The 23,722-nt window shown below is 34.9% G+C and overlaps 1 protein-coding gene across 1 annotated transcript in view; it reads right to left on the bottom strand.

The window, feature by feature from the left end:
* The window catches only part of HERC1 (HECT and RLD domain containing E3 ubiquitin protein ligase family member 1), a 151,917-nt gene that overhangs the window by 92,766 nt on the left and 35,429 nt on the right, over nucleotides 1–23,722 (bottom strand). Inside the window, exons 14-24 of the mRNA XM_012645072.1 lie at nucleotides 23,277–23,429; nucleotides 23,017–23,149; nucleotides 21,428–21,619; nucleotides 19,447–19,668; nucleotides 16,387–16,560; nucleotides 11,368–11,482; nucleotides 11,159–11,279; nucleotides 9,192–9,363; nucleotides 6,573–6,885; nucleotides 5,984–6,104; nucleotides 4,083–4,134 (exon numbers count right to left, since the gene is read on the bottom strand). Coding sequence (XP_012500526.1) covers nucleotides 4,083–4,134; nucleotides 5,984–6,104; nucleotides 6,573–6,885; nucleotides 9,192–9,363; nucleotides 11,159–11,279; nucleotides 11,368–11,482; nucleotides 16,387–16,560; nucleotides 19,447–19,668; nucleotides 21,428–21,619; nucleotides 23,017–23,149; nucleotides 23,277–23,429 — 1,768 coding nt within the window. The remainder of the gene's footprint in view (nucleotides 1–4,082; nucleotides 4,135–5,983; nucleotides 6,105–6,572; nucleotides 6,886–9,191; nucleotides 9,364–11,158; nucleotides 11,280–11,367; nucleotides 11,483–16,386; nucleotides 16,561–19,446; nucleotides 19,669–21,427; nucleotides 21,620–23,016; nucleotides 23,150–23,276; nucleotides 23,430–23,722) is intronic.

The raw sequence follows: 23,722 nt of genomic DNA, 5'->3' as shown, positions 1-23,722 counted from the left end.
TAATAAAAATATTTACTTTGACATCAAAAATACTTTGAAACACAAAAACTTAACAGTATGGAAATGGGAGATGAAAGAACTTTAAAAAAATTACAATAATCTCAGTTACTTTGGGTCATTCTGTATTGTTTTATCTGAATACAGGAAATATTGTATCTGAAAAGCGTATCAAAAGTTTCTACATAGCAATTGAAACTAAGCCCAATTCTTACTTAATATTAATTCAGAGTCAGCCGACTATATAAAGAAAATACAAAGTCCAACAAAAAATATTTGAGATTGTTTACTTGTCCTTACAACTTTGGCTCTTAAATGGAATTTTCAAAATGAACATGGCAGAGCTGCAATACATACTTTATAAACCATAAAATATGTAGGCAAGCTAAAAGGGGAAAAAAATTAAACATGCCATCATGTACTTGCTTGAAGCTCTTCTTTTTTCTGGGGCTCAACTGGCCAAAAAGGAGTAAATACACTACCACACAAGAATCAGAAGACAAAAGGAGAAATTTGATACAAGAGAGAGACAACATTTACATTTGCTCTTCTTTATATACTCTAGTTTGAAATGCATAGACAAAATAGCATTTCACCCATACATATTATACCACGAAAACACACGTTGATAAATGTTTCCAGTATTATTTTAGCAATAAAACCCTAACACTGTATTTAAAGACCTAGGGGGGAAAAAATCAAACCATACAGTATTTTTAACTAATAAGATTCCTGATGTTGCTTCTTAAATTACTGCTTTTATATTCTACAATGTTTCACTGTATCAGCTTCCACGTAATACAAAAACTAAAATCAAGGATCTACAAAAAGGTCTTTCTGTGAAGAACCAGCTCAATTCTGTACAACTATAATAAATCTTTAAGTATTTGTCAAAGTACAAAAATACCAACATATTTTTCAAGAATCTTGACAGGCTGTTATGAAAATTAAATGAGTTAATATTTGTGAAGTGCTTAGAACAATTCTTGGCATTATAGTAAACAGTTTTTAAGTACTTAATAAATGCAAATTTCATATTGCATCAGAGGTGATAATCATAAGAAATAGATTTCACCTGTCTCTTTCAAAAGTAATTTATAACATATTTTTGGTTTTAGAATTTAGCTTTGATGCCTCTGAAAAGCTAAGTAAGGTGGCTGAGCTAAACATATTTACTCACATTTCTCTGCCCCTTCCTACCGTATTTGTTTTCTTGGACCAAGGGCTTAAAGCAATTGTGAAACATTAACAGGAGGGGAGAAAAAGGAGCAATCATGGTTTAACAACATGAATCTTAGTATCCCCAATGCTAAATACTGACGTTATAGACAATAAGCCCTCCCAAGAAGGGGTCTTTGGAGGCACGATAAGAGCAGCTGAAAATGTGTATACAACCATTAATTGTCATTTACATACCCTTTAATTTCAATAAATAGGATATAATTAAACATTGTTATCTCTCTCCTATTCCTCTTATCGGGCGTTTAGTAACTCAAGACCACTTACACTAATAAATGCAAATGCTTTGTGAGGGAAAAAATTTTACATTTCCTCCTCAAAATACTGGAAGAGGGTAAACAGCACACAGAAGAATTCTCAGTTGCCTGGACATTTACTTGTCCTTCATGGCTCAAGTCAAACCAGAACACCTGACAGTTTGCACGGTCCCGAACAGTTCTCAGACTTGGCAGGTTCATCTGCCCAACTGAAGATAGGCATATTTTGGCTTAAGGCATCTGGCCCATATTGACAATAAATAAGGGAAAAAATAGGATGGTTTATTTTACTATCATTTAAAAGCAAAAACAAACAAAAAACCCACATTGGTCAAAGGGTAGTCATTAAATACACAAGATTTTTTTAAAATTTCTTTCGAAATATAATCAAAATATATTGAAAATATGTATTTTATATTGAAATATATTTTCAATGTTAATTTCTTCCGAAGGAAATCCATTAAAATAAGAAAAATAAAATTACTAAATGCACATTTTCATTCTTTAATCTACAAACTCTAAGATTCTTGAGATTAAAAAGTATTTATTGTTGCTGTCCTTCCTAAAATAATAACTCTTCTATTTTCTAGTCACCTGTCCCTAGGAACAAAACCATCAGCAAAATTTTACCCTGAGAACATTAAAATGAACGATTGAGTGATATGAAGAATATTTATATAACTAGTTTGCCTACCTACTTGCCTATTGTTAACTTCCTAAATGGGTAGTTAAAAAAAAAGAAAAGAAGAAAACTTTTCCCTTGAGTTTCTATATTTGCTTTTCTGTTTTCAACAAAATAAAGTTAAATTCCAACAAGTTAATAGGTATTGGTACTACCTTGAGCTTTTTGGAGATGGTTTATCCATAAACAAAATTTGAATTAATGGTTTAATTCATTTATATTTATTTAGATCTAAAATTTATATCTAGTTATAGGATAATTGTTTAAAATATAAACAGGTAGCTTACTCTAAGACAATAATTTTAATGTTATATTTATTCCTCCTACGTAATTCACATTCAAATTATAGGTCAGTCTTAACTCAAAGATAAAGATTCTACTTTGTTTATTCCAAAGATATTACTTTGCCACATGCTGGCTTGGTTAACATAGATTGAATATCAAATCGTATCTCTATAAGCATAATAAAAATTTGAGAGAAAAGAATAATTTTAGCCAATGGACTATCACTTACAAGTATAAATATAATTAGTATAGCAGGAAGCTCTTAAACTATAGGTTGGATCCCTTATGCTATTCTGTAAGTCTGGAATCATTTTCTCTCTTAGCATCAAATGATATGTATTTATTAATATAACATGGAATTTTTAGCAACAATATTCATCTGAATAAACAAAATTAGGAAAGTATATCTGTTCCAAAAATTTAATTTAATTCCTAAGTCAAAGTCAACTACCAATTTTCAAAAAACTATAGAATGCACATTATACATTATATAAACATCATTTAATTTCTTCTATATGACAAATATCTTGTAAATTTTTTTTTTTTAAAAACTCAGCAGCTTTTATATGTTACAGTCTCAAAGGACTTTTCAATAAATAAAGCATCATCTCTGCTCCTTGTTATTCCTATTTCAGACAAATCATTCTCTGTATTCTAATTGTAATCATATTATGAAATTGATAAATTTTAAGTAACAACATTTCTTCTTTTGAGTTACATACAGGAAAATGAAAAAATGTGTGCATTTCTCTCCCTCATTTCTCAGATCTTTTCCTATGGAGGAGAAACCTAACACTCTGCCAAGGAAGCTATCAAGAGAAAGTTTTCACTTTGAAATACAGAAGATTTAATATCATGGAAAAAAATTTTTTTCACAAGCTTTTAGAAAACTACCACTTTTCTACACTTTTTAACACTGAATTTTCCAACCACATCATAAATGGTTTTAAATAAAAGTACCAGTTAATAGAGAATAACACCTTCGAAAGTTTTTAGTTAACTTTGGATTTATATTATTATATCTAAAACTGCTGGGTTTTTCCTCTATTTGTACATATAACCATGAGTTAACTATATTATTCACTAAGATTGAGCTTCTAATAAAAGACCTTAACTCTTGATGACCCTCTAAAATTGCTCCTCATGGAAAACTTTTTTTAAGAAAAATCAGTTCATCTCTGAACATGATTTTTCTTAAGAGAACAAGAGGGGAAAAAACTAGAACTTTCCTTTGGAAAATGTGTGTACGTGTATATGGGGTAAAGAGAAGTTCTCCCTGTAATGCCATTTAAACTCTAGCAACTCTATTAGTAAGCTAAAACATGAAAAATTATGTACATCTTCCCCTACTCCCCACAATAATGAAATGTACCATTTCTGGAATTCTGTAGGACTTTTAAAAAGTCAAAACACATGACAAATGAGAAACACAACTAATTGTTAACTCCTAAACATTCCCAGATTTTAAAAGGGTGTATATTTTTTAAAAAGTAATCTTCTTTTTAACTTCCAATAAAATGATTCTGAACTATTTTTTTTGTAATTACATTTCAAAGACAATCAGATCTAAATACACCAGATATAAAAACAGCTACTTAATTTAACCAGTTCTTAATACTTACCTCTCTTTCTATGAGATGATGCCAGATCCAAATCAGCATTTCGTCTGCCACTCTATTAAAAGTAAATAAATTTAAAAAAATTAGTTGTGAAAAGTATTTTGAGATTTAATAGAGTATCAGAATAAAAAATAATCTGTATAATTAACAGCAATGCATTGCCCTACTTATTCACCAATCAAATCAGACTAATACAGAAGTCCCTAAAAACACACTGAAAACAGCTAAAAGAAAGCTCACACACATAACTCTCAGATACTAATTCGAAAAAGTCAAGGTACACGTTAATTAACATTATAAAGTAGCAGTAGTTTCTCTTTGTTGTTACCTTTTTTCTTTGGAATCTTTGTCTTTTATTTTCCAAACACAGTGTGATCTTATTAATACCCTCTAGATGCCTAAAGTCCTTGCAGCAGTGTACCATTTTCCAAAATTACTACTCCTTTCTATATCTTCACTCTCTTTTCAAAAGTCCCACTAGCCTTGGCTAGGCGTTCAGAGGAAGATATATTAACAGAAAAATAACATAGTATTTTTAAAAGATTTTTAAATGTTTTTTAAAACCTGTTAGAGAAATCTCAAATTGGTGAATCTGCAGATAGCTTAATAAAACAGCAAAGGCTTTCAGGAACAATGGAAGTACATTTTTCTGTGTGTCTGGTGGGGAGAGATGCAGACAACTTTCTACTCTGCCCATATGTACAGCATAATGACTTAAGTTTACACATAGTCTTCACATTAAGGTCTTATCAATTTCAACTATACTCTACCACACAATCAAAAAAGTTGATGTCAAAGAAGTAAGGCTGCAGAAGTGACAAAATAGATCCATTTGGGAAATATTGTAGAAAATCTTTACCTGATCACACATATAGACACATGTATCACATTGTAGACAGACACATTTTGTCTTGTAGCCACCAACTCACCCACATATACATCAACAGAAATAAGTACATTGTCAGGCCATGAGGTTCTGGATAAAACACTAAATGGTCATCACAATAGCTCCTGAAGCATCACTGTGTCATTCAATAAAACATTTTTTTCACATAGTACCTTTGCCATGAGGGCTCATGGAAGAATTAATCTCAGGCCTCAGAACGAGAAATATCTGTGTTTCTCTTGAATGACTAGATTTTTTTTTTATCATTTAGACACTGTGAATCATACAACGCATTATGCTTTCCCAGTCTGGTGGCCCACCTGTAGCAGAACACCACAGGATATGCACCGAGATAAGCAAATCTCACCCAGAACTTTATTTTCCTTTCTCAGATTTTTTCAGTCCTAATACATTTACCTAATTTATCCTTTTGTAAAGTATTTACTTTTGTATGCTAAATCAAATCCTTTAAGAAATGAGAGAGCTAGGAAACAGACTAGAAGGGTGTAGTAAGAAATGTTGATAAGAATGACAACTGTCAAGCAGTTAAACTTAGGTTTGGTATTCTGTTTATTAAAACAGAGAAGTACATGATACATCACATAATACACTTGATGAAAGGAGGTTAAAACAAGATTTGGCATTAAAGTGGTAACTTCAGTCATTTTAAAAGAGCATTTCACTCCCTAACAACTCAGAGTAAATGAAGTGTACTGGACATCAAAAATATAAATGGTAATCTTAAATAACCTCACAGTATAGAAAAGTAACATATTTCAGGTGGAAAAACCCAGATATATGAATTCAGTGGTTAGAAAGAAGTCAGAGCTAAAGAGAAAAATCATTAACATATATGTGGTAAATATCTATTCAACATAGTTATCTCATTTCTCCTAAAGTTATTTTTTAAAAAGTTATTATATGTCTAAAACAAACATATTACTTACTCTAACCAAAGCCTTGTATATCTATACATTGAAAACAAAAATCCTTCTTTATTGACTCTAGGTATACCTACCAGTGCATAGCCTTCTTCGTCTGATTCAGGCTGAGACAAATCAGATTCACTCCTCGATTTGATCAATCTATAATTTGGACTTGCGTGGACTAGCCGGCTCTCTGCAGTAAGACTTTCACTCCTGTCTCGCATACACAAAAAAAAGTTTTTTGATTTGGGACTGTCAGTGAACATAAAATTGAACGGAACTAGTAGCACAGAGATAACACACACACACACAGTGAGGAGTAATTATATCTGTTGATGGGAAATCCTAACACCTGTCTAAGCAGAAAGCTCTTCGCAATTACATCAAAATAATTTGTGTGCCACTAAATTCACAGAGATGCAAGTAACTTCATATGTTTCTCAATTGCTGTTGTTTATATGTATGAAAAATTGTGCCTCCTCATTTAATCAGAAATTTATATTCCATGCTGAATCAGTATCACTGTTTACATTACTTTAAATTCATCCTAGTCAATTTGCATTTCTTCCTTCATGTCTGTGTTAATATCAGAAGAACCCTGTAACTTTGAGAATAACCCATTTCAATGCATAAAGTAACAAAGAGAGAAGGGTAATGTTTTAACTTTCTAGTCAGTCCCACCTGGTCATAAGTCCACCCCCTTCAGAGGCACTTGTTGAAGGTTGCTGCAATTGTCCTTCTTCCCTTCTCTTCTGAAGCTCATCGATCACAGGACTTACTCCTAATATTAACAGGGCACAGCGATGGATCACAGAGTTGCAGGCAGCAGTGTACACATCCTGACCCTCAGGAAGGTCTGTGCTGACCCTTCGCTCTTGCTGGGACTGAGGAGGTGGATCATCAGCTCGAGTCCCAGACCCTGCCCCACTGTTCATTCTATCTCGGTCTCGGCTACGAGCTACTTCACGGGCTGAGAGGAAACACTGAAAGATTTCTGTAACATGCAACACAAAAACAAGGTCTTAACACATGGGGAGAGAAGAGCAAAGAAAATAACAATAAAAATAGTCAAAAAGTTTGGACCAAAAACTTACTGGAGGGAAAAATTATTTTTTAGACATTAAATACAGCATAGTTAACTTAGTTAAAATTGTATCAAAATGTACTAAAACATTGCACCTTTCATAAAAATTACAACAGGAAATACTCATATGCCTTCACAGAATTTAGATTTGGCTGATTCTATTTCAAATTTTATTAATGAATTAGATCAGGGGTTTTCAAAATGTGGTCCCAGACCAGCAGCATCCACATCATCTGGGCACTTGTTTAAAATGCAAATTATTGGGCCCAACCCAGACTTTCTGAAACGGAATCGCTAGGAGTGGGGCCCAGCAGTTTGTGTTTTAACAAGCCCTCTAGTTGATTCTGAAACTCACACAAGTCTGTGAAGCACTAGGTTGCATAAAAATAACTGCTTATTTCTGAAAAATTCTGACTTTGGTATGAAAAACATCAGGTTACAAAGGAAATCCACAAAATATAAGTTACTTGAGTTATAGCAAAAAGGCCCCTTTCCCCTTCCAAACTCTATATAATTCCTAACACCTACACTTTCCTGTATCTTAAACAAATTAAATAAGTGCCACCATTAAAGGTGTTTGCTGAAACAGAATCTGGTTACAATACATGGGCAAGATTGCCTCCAGGGTCAGAGAGCATCACCAGGAATGTCCATCTGAAGTCAGCCTCTCCCCAATTATAAGTGTAAAAAGTCAGAGGAGTTAATAAGGTTCTGATGCAATGGTAGATGTTTTACAAGAGGAAAGGAATTTTTTGCTCAAATTTGGAGTAAGGATGGTATTCTTAATGGGAAACTAAGGCAGAAAAGTTGGTAAAATACTAGATTCATCTGTTAATACAGAAGTACAAACTTTAAAAATGGATGTGTATTTTACAGAATTATGACAATATTTTCATTATGCTATTAAAAGTCCCTTGTTTCTACAAAAATCAAAGCAACAGACCTTCTTGGAGTCCAGAATTAGAAATCAGTTAAACTGGTTAAAAGAATAGTCACTAGAGTTTTGGGAAGACCTGGTTCTAATTCCAGCTGCCACTAACTGTGGCCCTAGGCCCTCCTTCAACCTCAGTTCGCCCGTCTTTAGAATGATGTAGTACTAGAACTTGTAAACTGTTGTGAGAATGAGTTAATCTATGTGACGCACTTGACCCAGTGCCCAGCACATAATAAGTGCTGAAAAATCATAGCTAGTGTAAAAATCATTACTCCCCAGATGACTCTTATGGTTTCTTTTATTGTAATTGAGGGTTATGCTTTGTTATCATGTTTTTGCCCATTAGTCTTTGCTTCCGGGAACCTCCAAATTAAGTTTTAAATTCACTTGCAAAATTTCCTCAGCCTATTTTTAAAATACGATCATTCTCCCTCCCCATCTCCAACCCCCTTTTCTCCATTTGGACCTTCCTTATCTTTTTCCTCTTGTTTAAATGGTTTTCGGTCCTGTTTTGGGCCACCTCAAAATCATTTTTAGAAGTATGCAGAACACAAATAAATTGATAATAAAGTAAATGCCAAGTTCATTGATTAATACAATCTCAACACCAAATGCATAGCTGGCCATAATGTTTTAGGCTATAAATTAAATATACACTTTAAATTGAAATAGCCAAATCACTCGAAAGATACTAAAAAATATTTTGAAAGCTTTGATACTTCTCTTTAGATGTATACATAATTACCTTTAAAAATCATCTTGGAATATAAAAGTATGAAAAGCTTTATTCATCTAGCTGATAGTATTCTCATGTATACTCCTGATCCCAACTGAAACAACATGTAGTAAATGGGTGAAATTTATAATTTTAGAAGTTCTACACATGGAAAACAATATGGCTCTCCCAACAGACATAGAAAGGGGCTCTCTTCCTCATCACACAGAGGTCTGGACAACTTGGTCCCCTCTGAGGATATATTTTGAATGACCTTAGGCAATCACTCATGGGTGTCATTTTGTGCATGAGGCTCACTGGAGCAGGTACTGACATGCCTGCTTCCAGAGCTTTTCAGCCCTGAACATGCAATCCAAAAGCATCAGAATGGCACTAGCACAGTTGTAAGAGCCCCCTGAAATGTTAGCTAATGCAAATTCAAATCAACAGTGGAATGTCAGATTCTTTTAGAAAAACTAGAGAAACTTTGCCTTTCTCTTTCAAGCCATTTCCCCTACCAAAAAGAATGCCACAGTGTGTATCTGCAAGTAAGAAGGGAATACTCACTGCCAGCTGTCATCACTTCATGTTCCCGTTCCTCCTCTTCATCCTCCGGCTCTGGATGCCCCTCTTCCCGGTCTCTCTCAGCCTGTTCTTCCATTTCAGCTTCTTCATCAATGGTCCGGGTAAATGAATGCTCCTGAGGATCAACATCTGCAGAGTCTTGGTTTTCTGAGATCTTAAAAGAAATTATCAGAAACCAAACTAAATATATTTTTCAAATACTTTTTAAAACTTCATAAAATAATTACCTTTTTTCCATGGGAAATACTGCTGATATTAACACATGGATTTTACCACAAAAACACAAAAGATACACTGAATAAATCTTAAAGATTAGAAAGTATATACACTATATATATATATACACACACACACACACATACACAGACACACATAGGCTCTCTCTTCCTCAGTATTTTGTTAAACTGACAATGCTACAAATTGAGTCGTATTTATATTTCTATTCAGCTGTAAATTCCTACAGAGTTACAACTTAAAATAAGTTATGTTAGCATGATTCCAAGCATAAAAGGTAATTAAAGTACATGATTTTGATTTTATTCCACTTTCTTTGAGTAGTATATGTTACTATTACTCTGTATAAATAATGCTTAATAATTCTAAATTTAAAACAGCATGTTTTTAATTTTTTTTCTTTAACTTTGCCCCTGAACAAACCGAAAATTAGAAATCTGGTAAGGATAATTTAACTTTATTTCCTGCACTGGTTATGCTAATTAGCAGCCATCTAGACAGAGGAAAGAGTCCTTATAATAGGTACTCAGACAGTCCTAAACACCGTAACAGTATATAGTTTCTCCCACAAATTTCAGTACAAAGCACAAATGAAAAATTTTAATTATATCCTCAGATCCGTAATAAAAGTTATCTTGTGATTCATTACCAGTAAATAACTTAGGAATTTCATAGAGATGGAGATACTGAGCAGTCAGACTCATACAGGTCCATATGTCAGTTTCAAATCTGAGCTTCAACAAAATGGCAAATTATTACATTTCATGAATTTTCAAGGTCACCTACAGATCCATAAATATTCAGTACATGCCAAAAGTCTACTATAACACAAATGTAAAGACAAAGTTTGGTTTTTTAAACCAAAGAACTAATTAATGAAGTGCAAAGCATCTAAAGAGTCAAGTTTCAAAGTAAGCACTTCTGAAGATGTATTATTATCCAGGCTTGTATTTATAACTACACTATCATGCTATCAGGATTACCAAGCACTTAACAAATCATCTCATTTTTGTTGCAAGAATTACTTCTGGACTGTCCTTCATAAATGGTTTCGATCTTCACTTCCGGTGGTGGACAACTCTAATCATTAAAAGGCCTGTTTTCCTTATGTTCAGCTAACAATCATTCCTCATTCAATTGTTACCCTTTGGTCCTAGCTGTGTCCTCTGAAACAAGGAACATATTTATTCCCTCTCTTACACAGAAGATCTTTTAAGTACTTTTAAGGCAGCTATCATGCGATATCCCCCCTCCTTGGCTTTTACTTCCCTAGGCTGAGCATTTTTGATACTTTCCAGTTCTTACATAAGATGATAGATGATTACTGGACCTTTTTATCAATCCATGGCATTTCTTAATGTTCCTCATAAATTATGGCACCCCAAATTAAACAGGATAATTCAAATGTAGTCTAGTCAGCATAAAAGAGAAGAAAAATATTTCCTATAATTTGAATGATTCAATTTATTATTAATATTTATGCAGCTTAAGACTAGATAATCTCTCTTAGCAATCATATCTCACTTGATAAATGTGAGGTTAAAGAAACCCTAAACCTCTTAATTCTTCCATTTTTTTAAATAAAAAAAGAATTACTCAATATTTATTGGACATCTGAAATAACCAAGGCACATTTTTTCTCACATAAACCAATATGGAGGCTATCTCTCACAGCTTGCAGAAAAACATAGAAATTAATTGATTTCCAACTTTACCCATCTGTCTCGTGATGATGACCTGGTTTGAATAAGTTCAAGGTTCTTGCAAGCAAGTAAACGACTCCGAACTTTGTATACACAACGGTACACTTCTGATAAGCTTTTACCAGGTTGATATCTAAATAAAGAACCAAAATAGAAAAGTTACCTAATTTCTAACATCATGAGAGCAAATATTTGTCTGAGGATAGTTTTAAGTTACTTGCCGGCTTTCTCCACATGCTTGACTAAGTAAATTTGTGTGTTTCAGAAGGGCTGCAAGAACAAATCTAGACACAGTGTCCAAGAGTGACTCATTACTTAAAGTTGCACTGTCCCAATCTGAAAATAAAAATGATGCATTGACATTTAAAAGGGCTCAGAAAACAGTTCAGAGGTAATTTTAATAGCTTTAGTCATCCAACACCTGAATTTTATCATCTTTCTTAACAGTTTCTTAACAAATGCACCTCATTAGATTGACTTACTATTCTAGGTGCTGGGGATATGGCAGTGAACAACAGTAAGTCCCTGACCTAACAGAGCTTATACTCTTATTAGGAAGAGGGGGACACAATTTTAAAAAACATTAATATGACAGGTACGTGCTACGGACAAAAACAAAGTAGGGTATGAAAAACAGGAAGTATTGTACTGTGGATTACTATTTTATATAAGGTGGTCTGGGAAAGTTTCTGATAAGGTTACATTTGAGCAGAGATCTAAATGAAGTAGAGGAAAAAGCCACATGGAAACAGTGTCCTCTCAGAAAAAGCTAGTGCAAAAGATCTGAGGTGCGTTCAAGGAAGCCAGTGTGGCTGAAGCAAAATGTGCAGGTACAAGAGTAGTAGAAGACATTAGAGAACTGACTAGGGACCAGATCAATGGAGTTATAGGCCAGTACAAGTTATCTAGATTTTACTCTGAAGAAAATGAGAAAGCAGCATTAAAAGGCTTTGAACAGAGATATCACATGATCTAATTTGTCTTTTTAAAAGCTCATTCTGACTGTTGAGTGGAGAACTGACCGTAAGGACAACAGCAGAAGTAATTATTGCAATAATTCAAGTGAGAAATAACAGTGGTTGAGAACACTAGAGTAGGAGCAGTGGTCAGGGCCATATGTATTTTGAAGGTAGAACTGACAGGATTTGTTGATGGATCAGATATGTGATATGAGAATAGGAGAAAAGTCAAAGTTGAATTTAAATGTACTTAAAATGTAGCTGACATTTACTAAGAAAGGAACACTACAAGGACAGTGGTCTGAGAATAGGGAGCTGGAATCAGGAGTCTGGTATTGAATACTGTATATTAGATATCCTTGTGTAAATAGGAAGTAAGCTAGTCAAATATTCTGGTATTCGAAGCCATGAAAGTATATACTGTTAATACAAATACATTTAAGTGGGTAAGAAATGAAACAATATTTGGACAGAAATGAAGACATACAATTGAAAATCCAAATCACAACATTACATGATGAGGACTAAATAAGTGCTTTTACTTCACATTCTTTAATTCCATGTTGGCACACCAGTATTGTACTTTAAAAATGCAGTATATTCAGTAGATTCCACATGGGGTGGGGAGGTTTATTATGTGCTCTGCCCCCAGAGTAACTGCTAGACTCTGTTCATTTCATAGACTTACTAAACGTCTGGACTACCTATAAACAAAACCAAATAAGCAAAAAACATGTTTGGAAATATTTAAGCTCCAAATTATTTTTGTTTGGGGTTTTTTTATATGTTTGTTTGTTTTTTCAGACAGTGCCTCACTCTGTTGCCCAGGCTAGAGTGCAATGACATCATCATAGCTCACTGCAACCTCGAACTCCTAGGCTCAAGCAATCCTCCTGCCTCAGTCTCCCAATTAGCTGGGATTATAGGTGTGCATTACCACTCCTGGCTAATTTTTTCTATTTTGTGTAGAGTCGGAGTCTCGCTATGTTGCTCAGACTGGTCTTGAACTCCTGGCCTCAAGCAATCCTCCCAAAGTGCTAGAATTACAGGTGTAGGCCACCGTGCTCAGCCTTTATTTATTCTTTTTTTTTTTGAAATTATCCTTTTTGTTTTATTTTTTCATTTCAGAATACTATGGAGGTACAAATGTTTTGGTTACATGAATTACTTTTGTATAGTTTGAGTCAAAGTTTTAAGTGTGTCCATCACCCAGATAGTGTGCATTGTACCCTATAGGTGTGAATTTCCCATTCCCCTCTCCCCTCTCCCACTTAGAACTGGAACCAGACAAGGTTGCCCACTGTCACCACTTCTGCTCAATATAGTGCTGGAAGTCCTAGCCAGAACAATCAGGCAAGAGAAGGAAATCAAGGGTATTTATTCTCAATCCCTTCTTAAAACTCCTATCTCAAGAGATAAAATGTTACATCTTGGTTTTCCATTTCATTTCTGTATGTCTAGGTCAAAAATTTAATTTCAGGCCAGTTTAATTTTAGGTGGCTCATGCCTGTAATCCTAGCACTCTGGGAGGCCAAGGAGGGACAACTGCTTGTGCTCAGGAGTTTGAGACCAGCCTGAGCAAGAGTGAGACCCCATCTCTACAAAAAATAGAAAAAATTAGCTGGGTGTGGTGGCTCGTGACTGTAGTCCTAGCCACTGGCAAAGCCAAGGTAGGAGGATAGCTTGAGCCCCCAAGTTTGAGGTTGCAGTGAGCTATAATGCACTCTACCCAGAGCAACAGAGCGAGACTCTGTCTCAAAAAAAAGAAAAAAATTAATCTCAGACTTACCTACTTTACAGGTGAAAAAATTGACAAGACAAAAATGACAGATTTTAAGAAAATCTTACAGCCTATAGGGAATCTTAGAAAGACAGCCTATATTACATATAAAATTTTTTCATATCAGGTTCTTGAGACTTTCACATCTGTTCCATGCGACTGCTTGCTATTCTGAGAACTGTTATGACTAAAAATGAAACAGGACTCCAAGGAGCATAAGGTTCAATTTTAAAAGCAAACTAAAATATTACTGTTTGCTGTGAACCAAATTTAGCAGGAATTATCCTCCTATGAAATTTTTAAAATAATGGGTTCCTTTAAAACACCTTCATTAAAGTTATGTTCATTTCACACCAAACACTACAGAATGTTTCCACTATTCAGGTATAAAGTCTATGCTACAGTGTACAAGCAATACAGCAAATGGAGTCATACAATGAGTTCTTACTCACCTTATATTTATATCTAGTTTTTAAAAGTTCTCATTGAAATATAACAAGAGGTAATGTGATATAATAGAAAACCTAACTGCACATTCCAAGCAAATGATACAAATATGAAATATCAGAAAATACATTTTTTAGTAAACTTCTTTCTTCCTCCACTACCTATTTCACCTCTGGTAGGAGTCACCACAATAGAACGAATGAATAAATAATTAAGAAACAAACAAAACGGATGAGATTAAACTTAAAAAGGTATCATTGCACCGGTGTTTGAAAGATCTGAATAAAATGTATCTCACTTCATTTTCTTTATAAAAAATAAAAGCCAATAAAAAGTGAAAATGTATTTACTTTTACCATTTTTATCAGAGAAGGAAGAAAAGATGAAAACCCAAAAAAAGGGGAGAAATAAGTAAACATGGGATAAGAGAGAATAACATGGAGAAAGACAACTAAAGATACGTGATTCTGAACAATTCTAGTCATTGCTAAAAGAACATGAGAGCTAAAAAGAAACTAAGTACATTCTTTGAAAATTTGTACATAAAATTAATTTTATTAATCATAATATTCAAAACTGAAATACCACCACAGACTTGTGTAGTACTTTACCACTGCACTTAACAGTATATCTTACCTCACATTGATATCTTCACCAGCATTCTGAAGTAAGCAAGTGTTTTGTTTTGTTTTTTTTTTTTGCTTTTGTTTTTGAGATAGGGTCTCCCTCTGTCACCCAGGCTGAAGTGCAGTGGCCTCAGCATAGCTCACTGCAACCTCAAACTCCTGGGCTAAAGCAGTCTTCCTGCCCCAGCCTCCTAAGTAGCTGAGACTATAGGCATATGCCATCATGCCCAGTTAATTTTTCTATTTTTTGTACAGATGGGGTCTAACCTCTTGTTCAGGTAGTCTCCAACTCCTGGTCTCAAGCAATCCTCCCACCTCAGCCTCCCTAAGCGTTAGGATTACAGGTGTGCCCCACTGGCAAGTGTTTTATAGATGAAGAAATGTTGACCACACATACAACTTAGACTCCTAAGTACATATCCTTTCAGTTATTAAACCAGAGCTTGCAAAGGGAAGACTCATTAAATACATTCTTATACTAGATCCATTTACATAGCATGGAATACAGTAGTCCTCCCTTATCTATGGTTTCACTTTCTACAATTTCAGTTACTTGTGGTCAACTGGGTCTGAAATATTAAATGGAAAATTCTGGAAATAAACAATTCATAACTTTTAAATTACATACCCTTATGAGTAGCATGATGAAATCTTGTGCTGTTTCACTCCATCCTGCCTGGGACATGCATCATCCCTTTGTCCAGCATATCTACACTGTGTACACTATCCACCAGTTAGTCACTTAGTAGCCTTCATGGTTATCAGATTGACTGTCACGATATCACAGTACTTGTGTTCAAGTAACCCTTATCTTATGGCCCCAAAGCACAAGAGTAATGATGCTGGCATATTATTACAATTGTTCTATTCAAAAGTATTAGTTTTTGTTGTTAATCTCTTACTGTGCCTAATTTATAAATTAAACTTTATCACAGGTGTGTGTGTGTATATATCTTTTCATATATATGTGTGTGTGTATGTATATATATCATAGGTGTATATGTGTGTGCGAATGTGTGTGTGCATGTGTGTGTATATATATATATATACGAAAAAGTATAGCAAATATAAGGTATTATAAGGTATGGTACTATCTACAGTTTCCAGCATCCACTGCGGATTTTGGAGCCTATCATCCATGGATACAGGGAGACTACTATACTTTAGTAAAATGACTACCTATGAATTTATTACATAAATCTCAATTTTCACACAGTGGGTTTGCTTTAATTAGATACATGTATATAAAAAAAACACCTAGGGTATCTTCCACAAAGGGAAAGTCAAATTGTTTAAAAATGTTATTTATAAAATACCTTTTCCAGTAAAAAAGTAATAGGGTAATCCCTGTGATTTTCTATTGACATATATTACATAGATATTAGTCAGCATTATGAGCTAACTACATCTTTACTCTCTTTACCTTACCTTTACTAACAGCATAATCCTGCATGCTGATCCAAAGGCTTCGAGCAGGCTCTTTAGAACAACCCAATGCCAAGTCTACAAAGACAGCAATTTCAGGTCGTAATTTGTAATCAAAAGGCTTCTGTTCTTCATTTCCTGAAAGAGCTACTTCTAATAGGCAACTCATACATTTATCTAAAAAAAAAAATACCCATGTTACCAATTTAAACATCATAAATTTTGGTGCTACAAATAAAATCTTACCGCATTTATTTAATGCACATGAAATGATACACTTCAAACCATTCTAAGTAGATGCTACTAAGGTTAGTGCTTTTCAGTTGGAGGTAGTATCCCCCCTCTTACTCGATCCAGAAGTATGTAACACGCCCCCAAATGTGCAACTCCAGAGAGGAGTTCTGGCACTTTGGCAGGTAGGGGCCAAGATACTAAATGTCCTGCATGTGTAGCACAGCCAGGTTAAAAAACTGTCTTGTTCAAAATGGAATGGTGTCCTCTTTGAGAAACAAAGAACCACTGAGAAAGAGAATAGATAGAATTTTTTTTTCTTTTTCCTAGACTTAAGTGAAAATAATCAGTTTAGACTCATCCAAGAAAGATCAAACTACCATGAACAATTTCTTAATTGATATTTATATTTGTACAGGTGGTTCCTAACTTTTCAATGGAACATTTGGCATTCAGAATTCACTTCACATTTAAAAAACAAATAAAACAAAACTCTAAATCAGCAGTCCCCAACCTTTTTGGCACTGGGGACCAGTTTCATGGAAGACAATTTTTCTATGGCCTAAGGGTGGAGGAGGGGGAGTAGGGGATGGTCTTGGGATGATTCAAGCACATTACATTTATTATGCAGTCGAACCTCTCTGCTAATGACAATCTGTATTTGCAGCCACTCCCCAGCACTAGCATCACCTCCTTAGCTCCAGGTCAGATCATCAGGCATTAGATTCTCATAAGGAGTACACAAGCTAGATCCTTCACATGTGCACTTTATGGTAGGGTTCGCGCTCCTATGAGAATCTAATGCCACTGCTGATCTGACAGCAGGCGAAGCTTATGTGGTGATGCGAGCAATGGGGAGTGGCTATAAAAACAGACGAAGCTTCGCTTGCTCACCCTCTGCTCACTCCCTGCTGCGGGGCCCAGTTCCTAATAGGCCACAGACCAGTACCAGTCTGCAGCCTAGGGGTTGGGGACAGCAGCTCTAAATGATGGTCAGGTTCTTGGGCTAATACCAAAAGTCAATTTAATCCATAATATAATTTAATTATTATATATCTATAATTTTACAAAGGACAATACCTTTTTCCAATATGTGTGAGTAAATATAAAATGTGACATTTTAATAGCTTCATGATTTTATAATTTAAAATGTGAAAAATAACATTAAAACTGAAATTGATTTTATTCATATTAAAGGCCAATTAACTGAGTTAATATAACAGGAGTATGAGGAAGTAGAGATATAGATATTTTCATTCTCAGGAGGTAATTTAGGACTGTCATATGGTTAAACACTGATGGTATTGGAACTATCTTTATCATGTTAAATATCCTTTGAAAACCTATGATTTTACTTTCTTTGATACAAATATAAACACTAGTCTAGCATTCATCAGCTGTGGCCAAAACCACTTTCTGGTTCGTAAACAAAATGATGACTGTACACACCTATTTGGAAAATCTTCAACTGCTTCCCTCACTCCCACTCTCCAACTCTCCAACCCCCAGGCAGAATCTTTCTCATTTTGTCTTGGTTTGTTTTTTCTTTACCTTTCTTTCCTTTTATTATTTCTTTCCTTTCTTTCCCCTTCTTTTCCTTCCCTTATTTCCTCTCTCATCTCTCTTAGACTTTCCTTTATGGACACTCTCTGAATTTCTCTTATCAGAGAAATAATGAACTTTAGATCTAATAGGACCATATAGGCTATCTAATCCAACTCACTTCTGTAGACTCAAAATTAGAGGCCTATAGAGATTAAAGGACCAATCCTAGATAAAATAACCAGATCATCTGCTGCGGTACTAGATAGGTCCTCATGCTTAGTCTGGGAGCTAGCCTGCCAGCAAAGTATACAAATGGGAGATGAGCCAAGAGAGGGAAACCCCAAAGGCACTATAAATGGGGAGGAAAAAATAAAGAATTACATAAGGTAATATCAGCATGAAAGCAAAAGAGGTTGGAAGGAAAAGAGATTGCCACTCACATCTGAAGCGTGTTTGAAAACTCAGCACTGGTAAGTAACGGTTAAGTACTCTCACAGTGTTTTATATTCTATTAAGCAGTTTCATGAATTCCAAGCCTCAGAACGTAAGTAATCAAGCATTTCCCTCATTTTTATGAGTTAGATGACTTGCTCAAAAGAAGTGATAAATATGACAGAGTGGGATGAGACCTACATGGGATACTTCTTGCTATTACCATGCTGCAGGATTTAACCATTTTTCTTAGGGCTCCAAGTTATAGTCCCAGAACCCCTACACCTGTAGTCCCCAAACCCCAGGGCTGCAAACCAGCACGGGTCCGTGGCCTGTTAGGAACTGGGCCACACAGCAGGAGGTGAGCTAGCAAAGCTTCATCTGTTTTTACAGCCACTCCCCATCACTCACATCACCGTACAAGCTCCACCTCCTGTCAGATCAGTGATGAGCGCAAACCCTACTATAAACTGCACATATGAGGGATCTAGGTTGCTCACTCCTTATGAGAATCTAATGCCTGATGATCTGAGGTGGAGCTGAGGCGGTGATGCTAGCACTGGGGAAAGGCTGCAAATACAGATTATCATTAGCAGAGAGGTTTGACTGTACAATAAATGTAATTCACTTGAATCCTCCCAAAACCATCCTCCCACACCCGGCTCTGGTCCGTGGAAAAAATGTCTTCCATGAAACCAGTTCCTCGTGCCAAAAAGGTTGGCAACTGCTACTCTACACTGCTAATGTTGCAATTGTTTTCTGTCAGTTCTCTATTTAGCAAACTCAGAATAAGAGAAACCTCCAAGGGACGCACAAACAAGCATGTATTTTAAATGTTGCAGAGAAGCACATTACCTAACTGAGGGGTGTCCATTTCTACACCATCACTGAAAAGTGGTGTTTTCATCCAATATGCAGTATCCTGTTCCTCTGGAGACACAGGGGAACCCTGAAGCATGCCACCAAGACATCGTCCAATAAGGAGAGCAATTGTTCTTTCTAGATCCACCAGCCACACCCAGGACTGAGCTGGCTGAGGTAATGGCACACCAGCAGGATCGATTAGTTCTGGCCCTCCTGAAGACAAAATAATCAGTAATTATGTCTTTATCTGGGACTTTTAAGATTCAAAAGCTTTCTCATGGTCTCCTATTCTAATGTACTGCAATAAGATATTGAAGCAAAATAATTTTACAATGAAAACACAAATTATAATACTTCGTACACATGTGTGTGTGTGTATATATATATCTTTCTCTTTACACCAGGTTAATTTAAAATATATTGAGAGAAATTATGTCATCAAACAAAATTTTCCTTTGTAAAGTTAATTACTTTTAAGATAAACATTACAATAGTATATGACAACATCCCAATGAATTCTATTCCTACTTTTCATTATCCAGATCAAATTTCAACATCTTCAAGGAGTACTTTAAGCTCATTCCTCCCAAATCAACACAAGATTTAATCCACTAAAATGACACTTAGTATTGTTATAATGCTTTTAAGGTTTGTTTTTTTTTTTGAGACAGAGTCTTGCTCTGCTGCCCAGGCTAGAGTGCCATGGGGTCAGCATAGCTCACAGCAACCTCAAACTCCTGGGCTCAAGCAATCTTCCTGTTAAAGCTTGAATTGAGAATTATTTTAAACTAAGATCCAGACCCATGCTTTCTTTTTGCTCACGTTTTTAAAAGTTCTTCACTTAAAAAAAAAAAAAAAAGACACTTTGCCATAAAGAACAGATATCAATGAAATAAAGAAAAATAAAGATCAACAAATCCAAAAAGTAGCTATTTGAAAAGATAATAGATAAGTTTTTTTTTTTAATGGACAAACCTCTAGAAAATTAGTCACAAAAAAAAGATGGCATAAATTCAAAAAATAGGAATAAGAGGACATAACCACAGATATACAAGAGATTTTCAAAAAAATACAAACATATATTATAAATAATTTTATGCCAATAAATTTGAAAACCAACAAAATGACATTTTCTGAAAAAATATCAATTTCCAAAATGGATTTGAAAAGAAACATAAGCTAGAAAAGAACAGTAACGATTAAAGAAAAAGAATTAATTGCAATTGTCTATCTACCAAAACACCCACCAACGCCAAATAGTTTTATAAATTCTTCTAAAACTTCGGGAAGAGATAATCCCTATCTTTATACAAATTTATTTCAGAGAACAGACAAAAAGGGAAGATTCCAAATTCATGCCATGAGGTCAGTATAATTTTGGTAGTAAAAACTAGGCAAGGATAGCATGAAAAAGGAAAATTATAGAAAAACACCAGTTATGAACACAAATGCAGAAATCCAAAATAAAATGACACCTAACTTACCTGACACAAATAGACTGAATCTTAGAAAGTTCTGAGACATTTTAGAAAAGCAAGAATAAACCTGGAGCAGCTCCATATAAAGCCTAATCAACATCTTGATATGGTTGTAAACTTGGCACTTGGACTTCACCTAAATGTAGTGGTCACAGAACTGTACAATGTTAAAGAAAGACAGGCCCTCAAGGTCATCTTTGCTTTCTAAGAGAAGAAACCAAGACTCTAAGAAGTGGTAAGTGACTTTCCCAAGACCACATAGCAAGTTACTAGCAGAGCGAAGACTAAAATCTCGATCTCTTTATGCCTTAAGTCCAGATTCTTGTCAATAAAATATGAGATTTCACTTAAACTTGAAAGGTTTTTAAGATTTCAGTGATGAAGTTCCTTTGATAGCCTTAGGATAGATAGACTCCAATGGATAAAACACAGTGATGTATGCAAGAGGAACTTTTCTCAAAAGTGTTATTTTCCCTTTTATTATCTTTACTTACCATGAAGAGGCCACTGTAACTCTTGATCTTCTAAAAGATCTGCAGCTGGCAGAAGTCTATTAAGGCAATCAAGAGGTGGCAAAAGGTCGAGGAGGTAACTCAATAAAGGCCGGGCCACTGACACAGGGAGTAATAGTAGGGAGTTAACAATCTGGCAGAGCATACTGCCTGCAGCTGAGACGTATATCACATCTACAAAGAGCAAGAAATGCAACATGGATCAATAGTTTCAAATAAACTTAAAAACAAACAAAAAAAAATGTAAGAAATACTATTAATATTTTAGCTTGGAAATTGAGTAGACTAATTCAACAATTCTTTGTTGAACACCTGCCCGGTAGCTGGTGTGGCAGTGGTATTTATTCACTTTCAGAAACTACCACCAACAGACACTTTGGGGGAAAGCACCCTCCATTTATGGATGTACCCTCCATCCCAACAAATTCAAAGGATTATAACTGTTTTCCTTAAAATGCATAATGAATTTCTCATTCATTAATTCATCCTCATTTTTAAATTTACACAAGATATATTTATTGAGTACCTACAGCATACTATGCACAGTTCTAGATGAGAGGGATATAGCCATGAACAAAGCAGCCAAAAATTCCTGCCCTCTTGCTGCATACATTCTAGTGAGGAAAGCCTTTTAAAATTTTTAACAAAATTTACTTTTTTCAAATTAAGATTGCCTTAAATTATCTATCTTTTTATTATATGGATTAGTTTTATTAATAAATCAATTTTGTTTTACTATTTCATTATATTTGGGGGCAGAGAGGAACATTCAGAGATGAGTTCAGTTTGAACATATTATAGTTTAGTTGCTTATAGAATAGCCAAAGGGAGGTATCCAGTAAGCAATGATTTCAGTTTCTCTGCTTGTTTCTTTCTGTCTTTCTTTTTTCAATGGGAGAACTTCAAAGATGAGCTGGTTTTGGACAAAAACACTGAATTTTAGTTGCCTTTGGGACAACCAAGAAAAGACAGCCCAGTAGACAACTAGAGAAAGGCTCTAGGGCTCAGGAAATGAGTTCTCAGCTAGAGGGAGACATGGGGGTCATTAACATACACAAGGTGGTTAAAGACATTGTGGCTAGAAAAGACCATCCAGGGAGAAAAGAGAGTTGAAGGCAAAATTCAGAGGATCCTCAACATTAAAAGGCATGTCCAAAGAAGAGAGGCCTATAGGAACCCCACTGATAAAGAGTGATCAGGGAAAGATAAGGAAAAAGAGGACTGTGACTATACAGAAGACTTTCAGCATTTCAAGGAAGGAGGAACAATGGCAAATGCTGAAGAAAGATAAATAGCAGATAAAAATCTCACTTTATGCCATTTAAAATTAATCTTTTTGAGTTTGTATCATCCAGTGCCTTTAAATTAGGCATCTGTAATGCCCATTAGAATCTTTTAAGATCACTGCTACCACCATCCACAGACCAAGATTAAAGTGATCTTCAATAGAAAGGAGATTCAAGATCATTCCTATCCAACTCAGAGGCTTCAGGCCCTGTTAAGGCTTTGGAAAGCTAAGGATTCTTGCTTCTTAATGGCTGATTAAATTTGAAATCCAATACCAAACTCACCTCTTAATTTTTCTCCAACACTGCCATTCCAAGGACTTTCTTTGAGCAAATTTGCAGAACGTGAATAAATATCTGTGGCATGAGGCAACAAGAGCTGAAGATGTTTATGAAGCAATGCCACACTGCTTGAGTTCTGAGGAGAGAAAAGTTCCTAACTCACTATTTTAAAAGATTCAAGGTACAAAAATATCATGGCATACCCAGACATTTGAGTTTCAAGGACCCTGATAGATCACGCTAAAAAGCAAAGAATCACATACCTCACTAATGTTATTGATATGGCAAAAAGCCAGCAGCTGTTTCTGTAGTGAACATAGCAGTTCATGAAGATGAGCAGGCTGACTGTTCTCTGATGATGATGTTCCAAGTAGAAATTTATCACTGTTCTTTTCTAGCTCTCCAAATGCTTGATCCTAAATGACAAATAAGTGAAGATTGTATTTGAAGTGTTTGAAAATGAAAGTAATGTCCTACCATAAATGATTCTGATTTAGGAAGCATTGTTTCTTTTCTCCCATTACCAATTTTTAAATCTTTGCTATAATCCTTGTGATATTAGCTATTAAGTGGTAAAATTCATCAAGCAACTTCAATTTGTTTTTCCATTTAAAAAAAAAGCAAAACATGTTTCACTACAGAAACTTTGGAAATACAGAAAAAAAGAAAAAGGAAAACATATTTCAACATTCTGATGCTATTGCTTTCC

The sequence above is a fragment of the Propithecus coquereli genome, unplaced genomic scaffold (assembly GCF_000956105.1).
Source record: "Propithecus coquereli isolate 6110/MARCELLA unplaced genomic scaffold, Pcoq_1.0 Scaffold224, whole genome shotgun sequence".
NCBI classification, from domain to species: Eukaryota; Metazoa; Chordata; class Mammalia; order Primates; family Indriidae; genus Propithecus; species Propithecus coquereli.
Note: the sequence above shows the minus strand (reverse complement) of the source record. Positions and strands in the feature narration are given on the sequence as shown.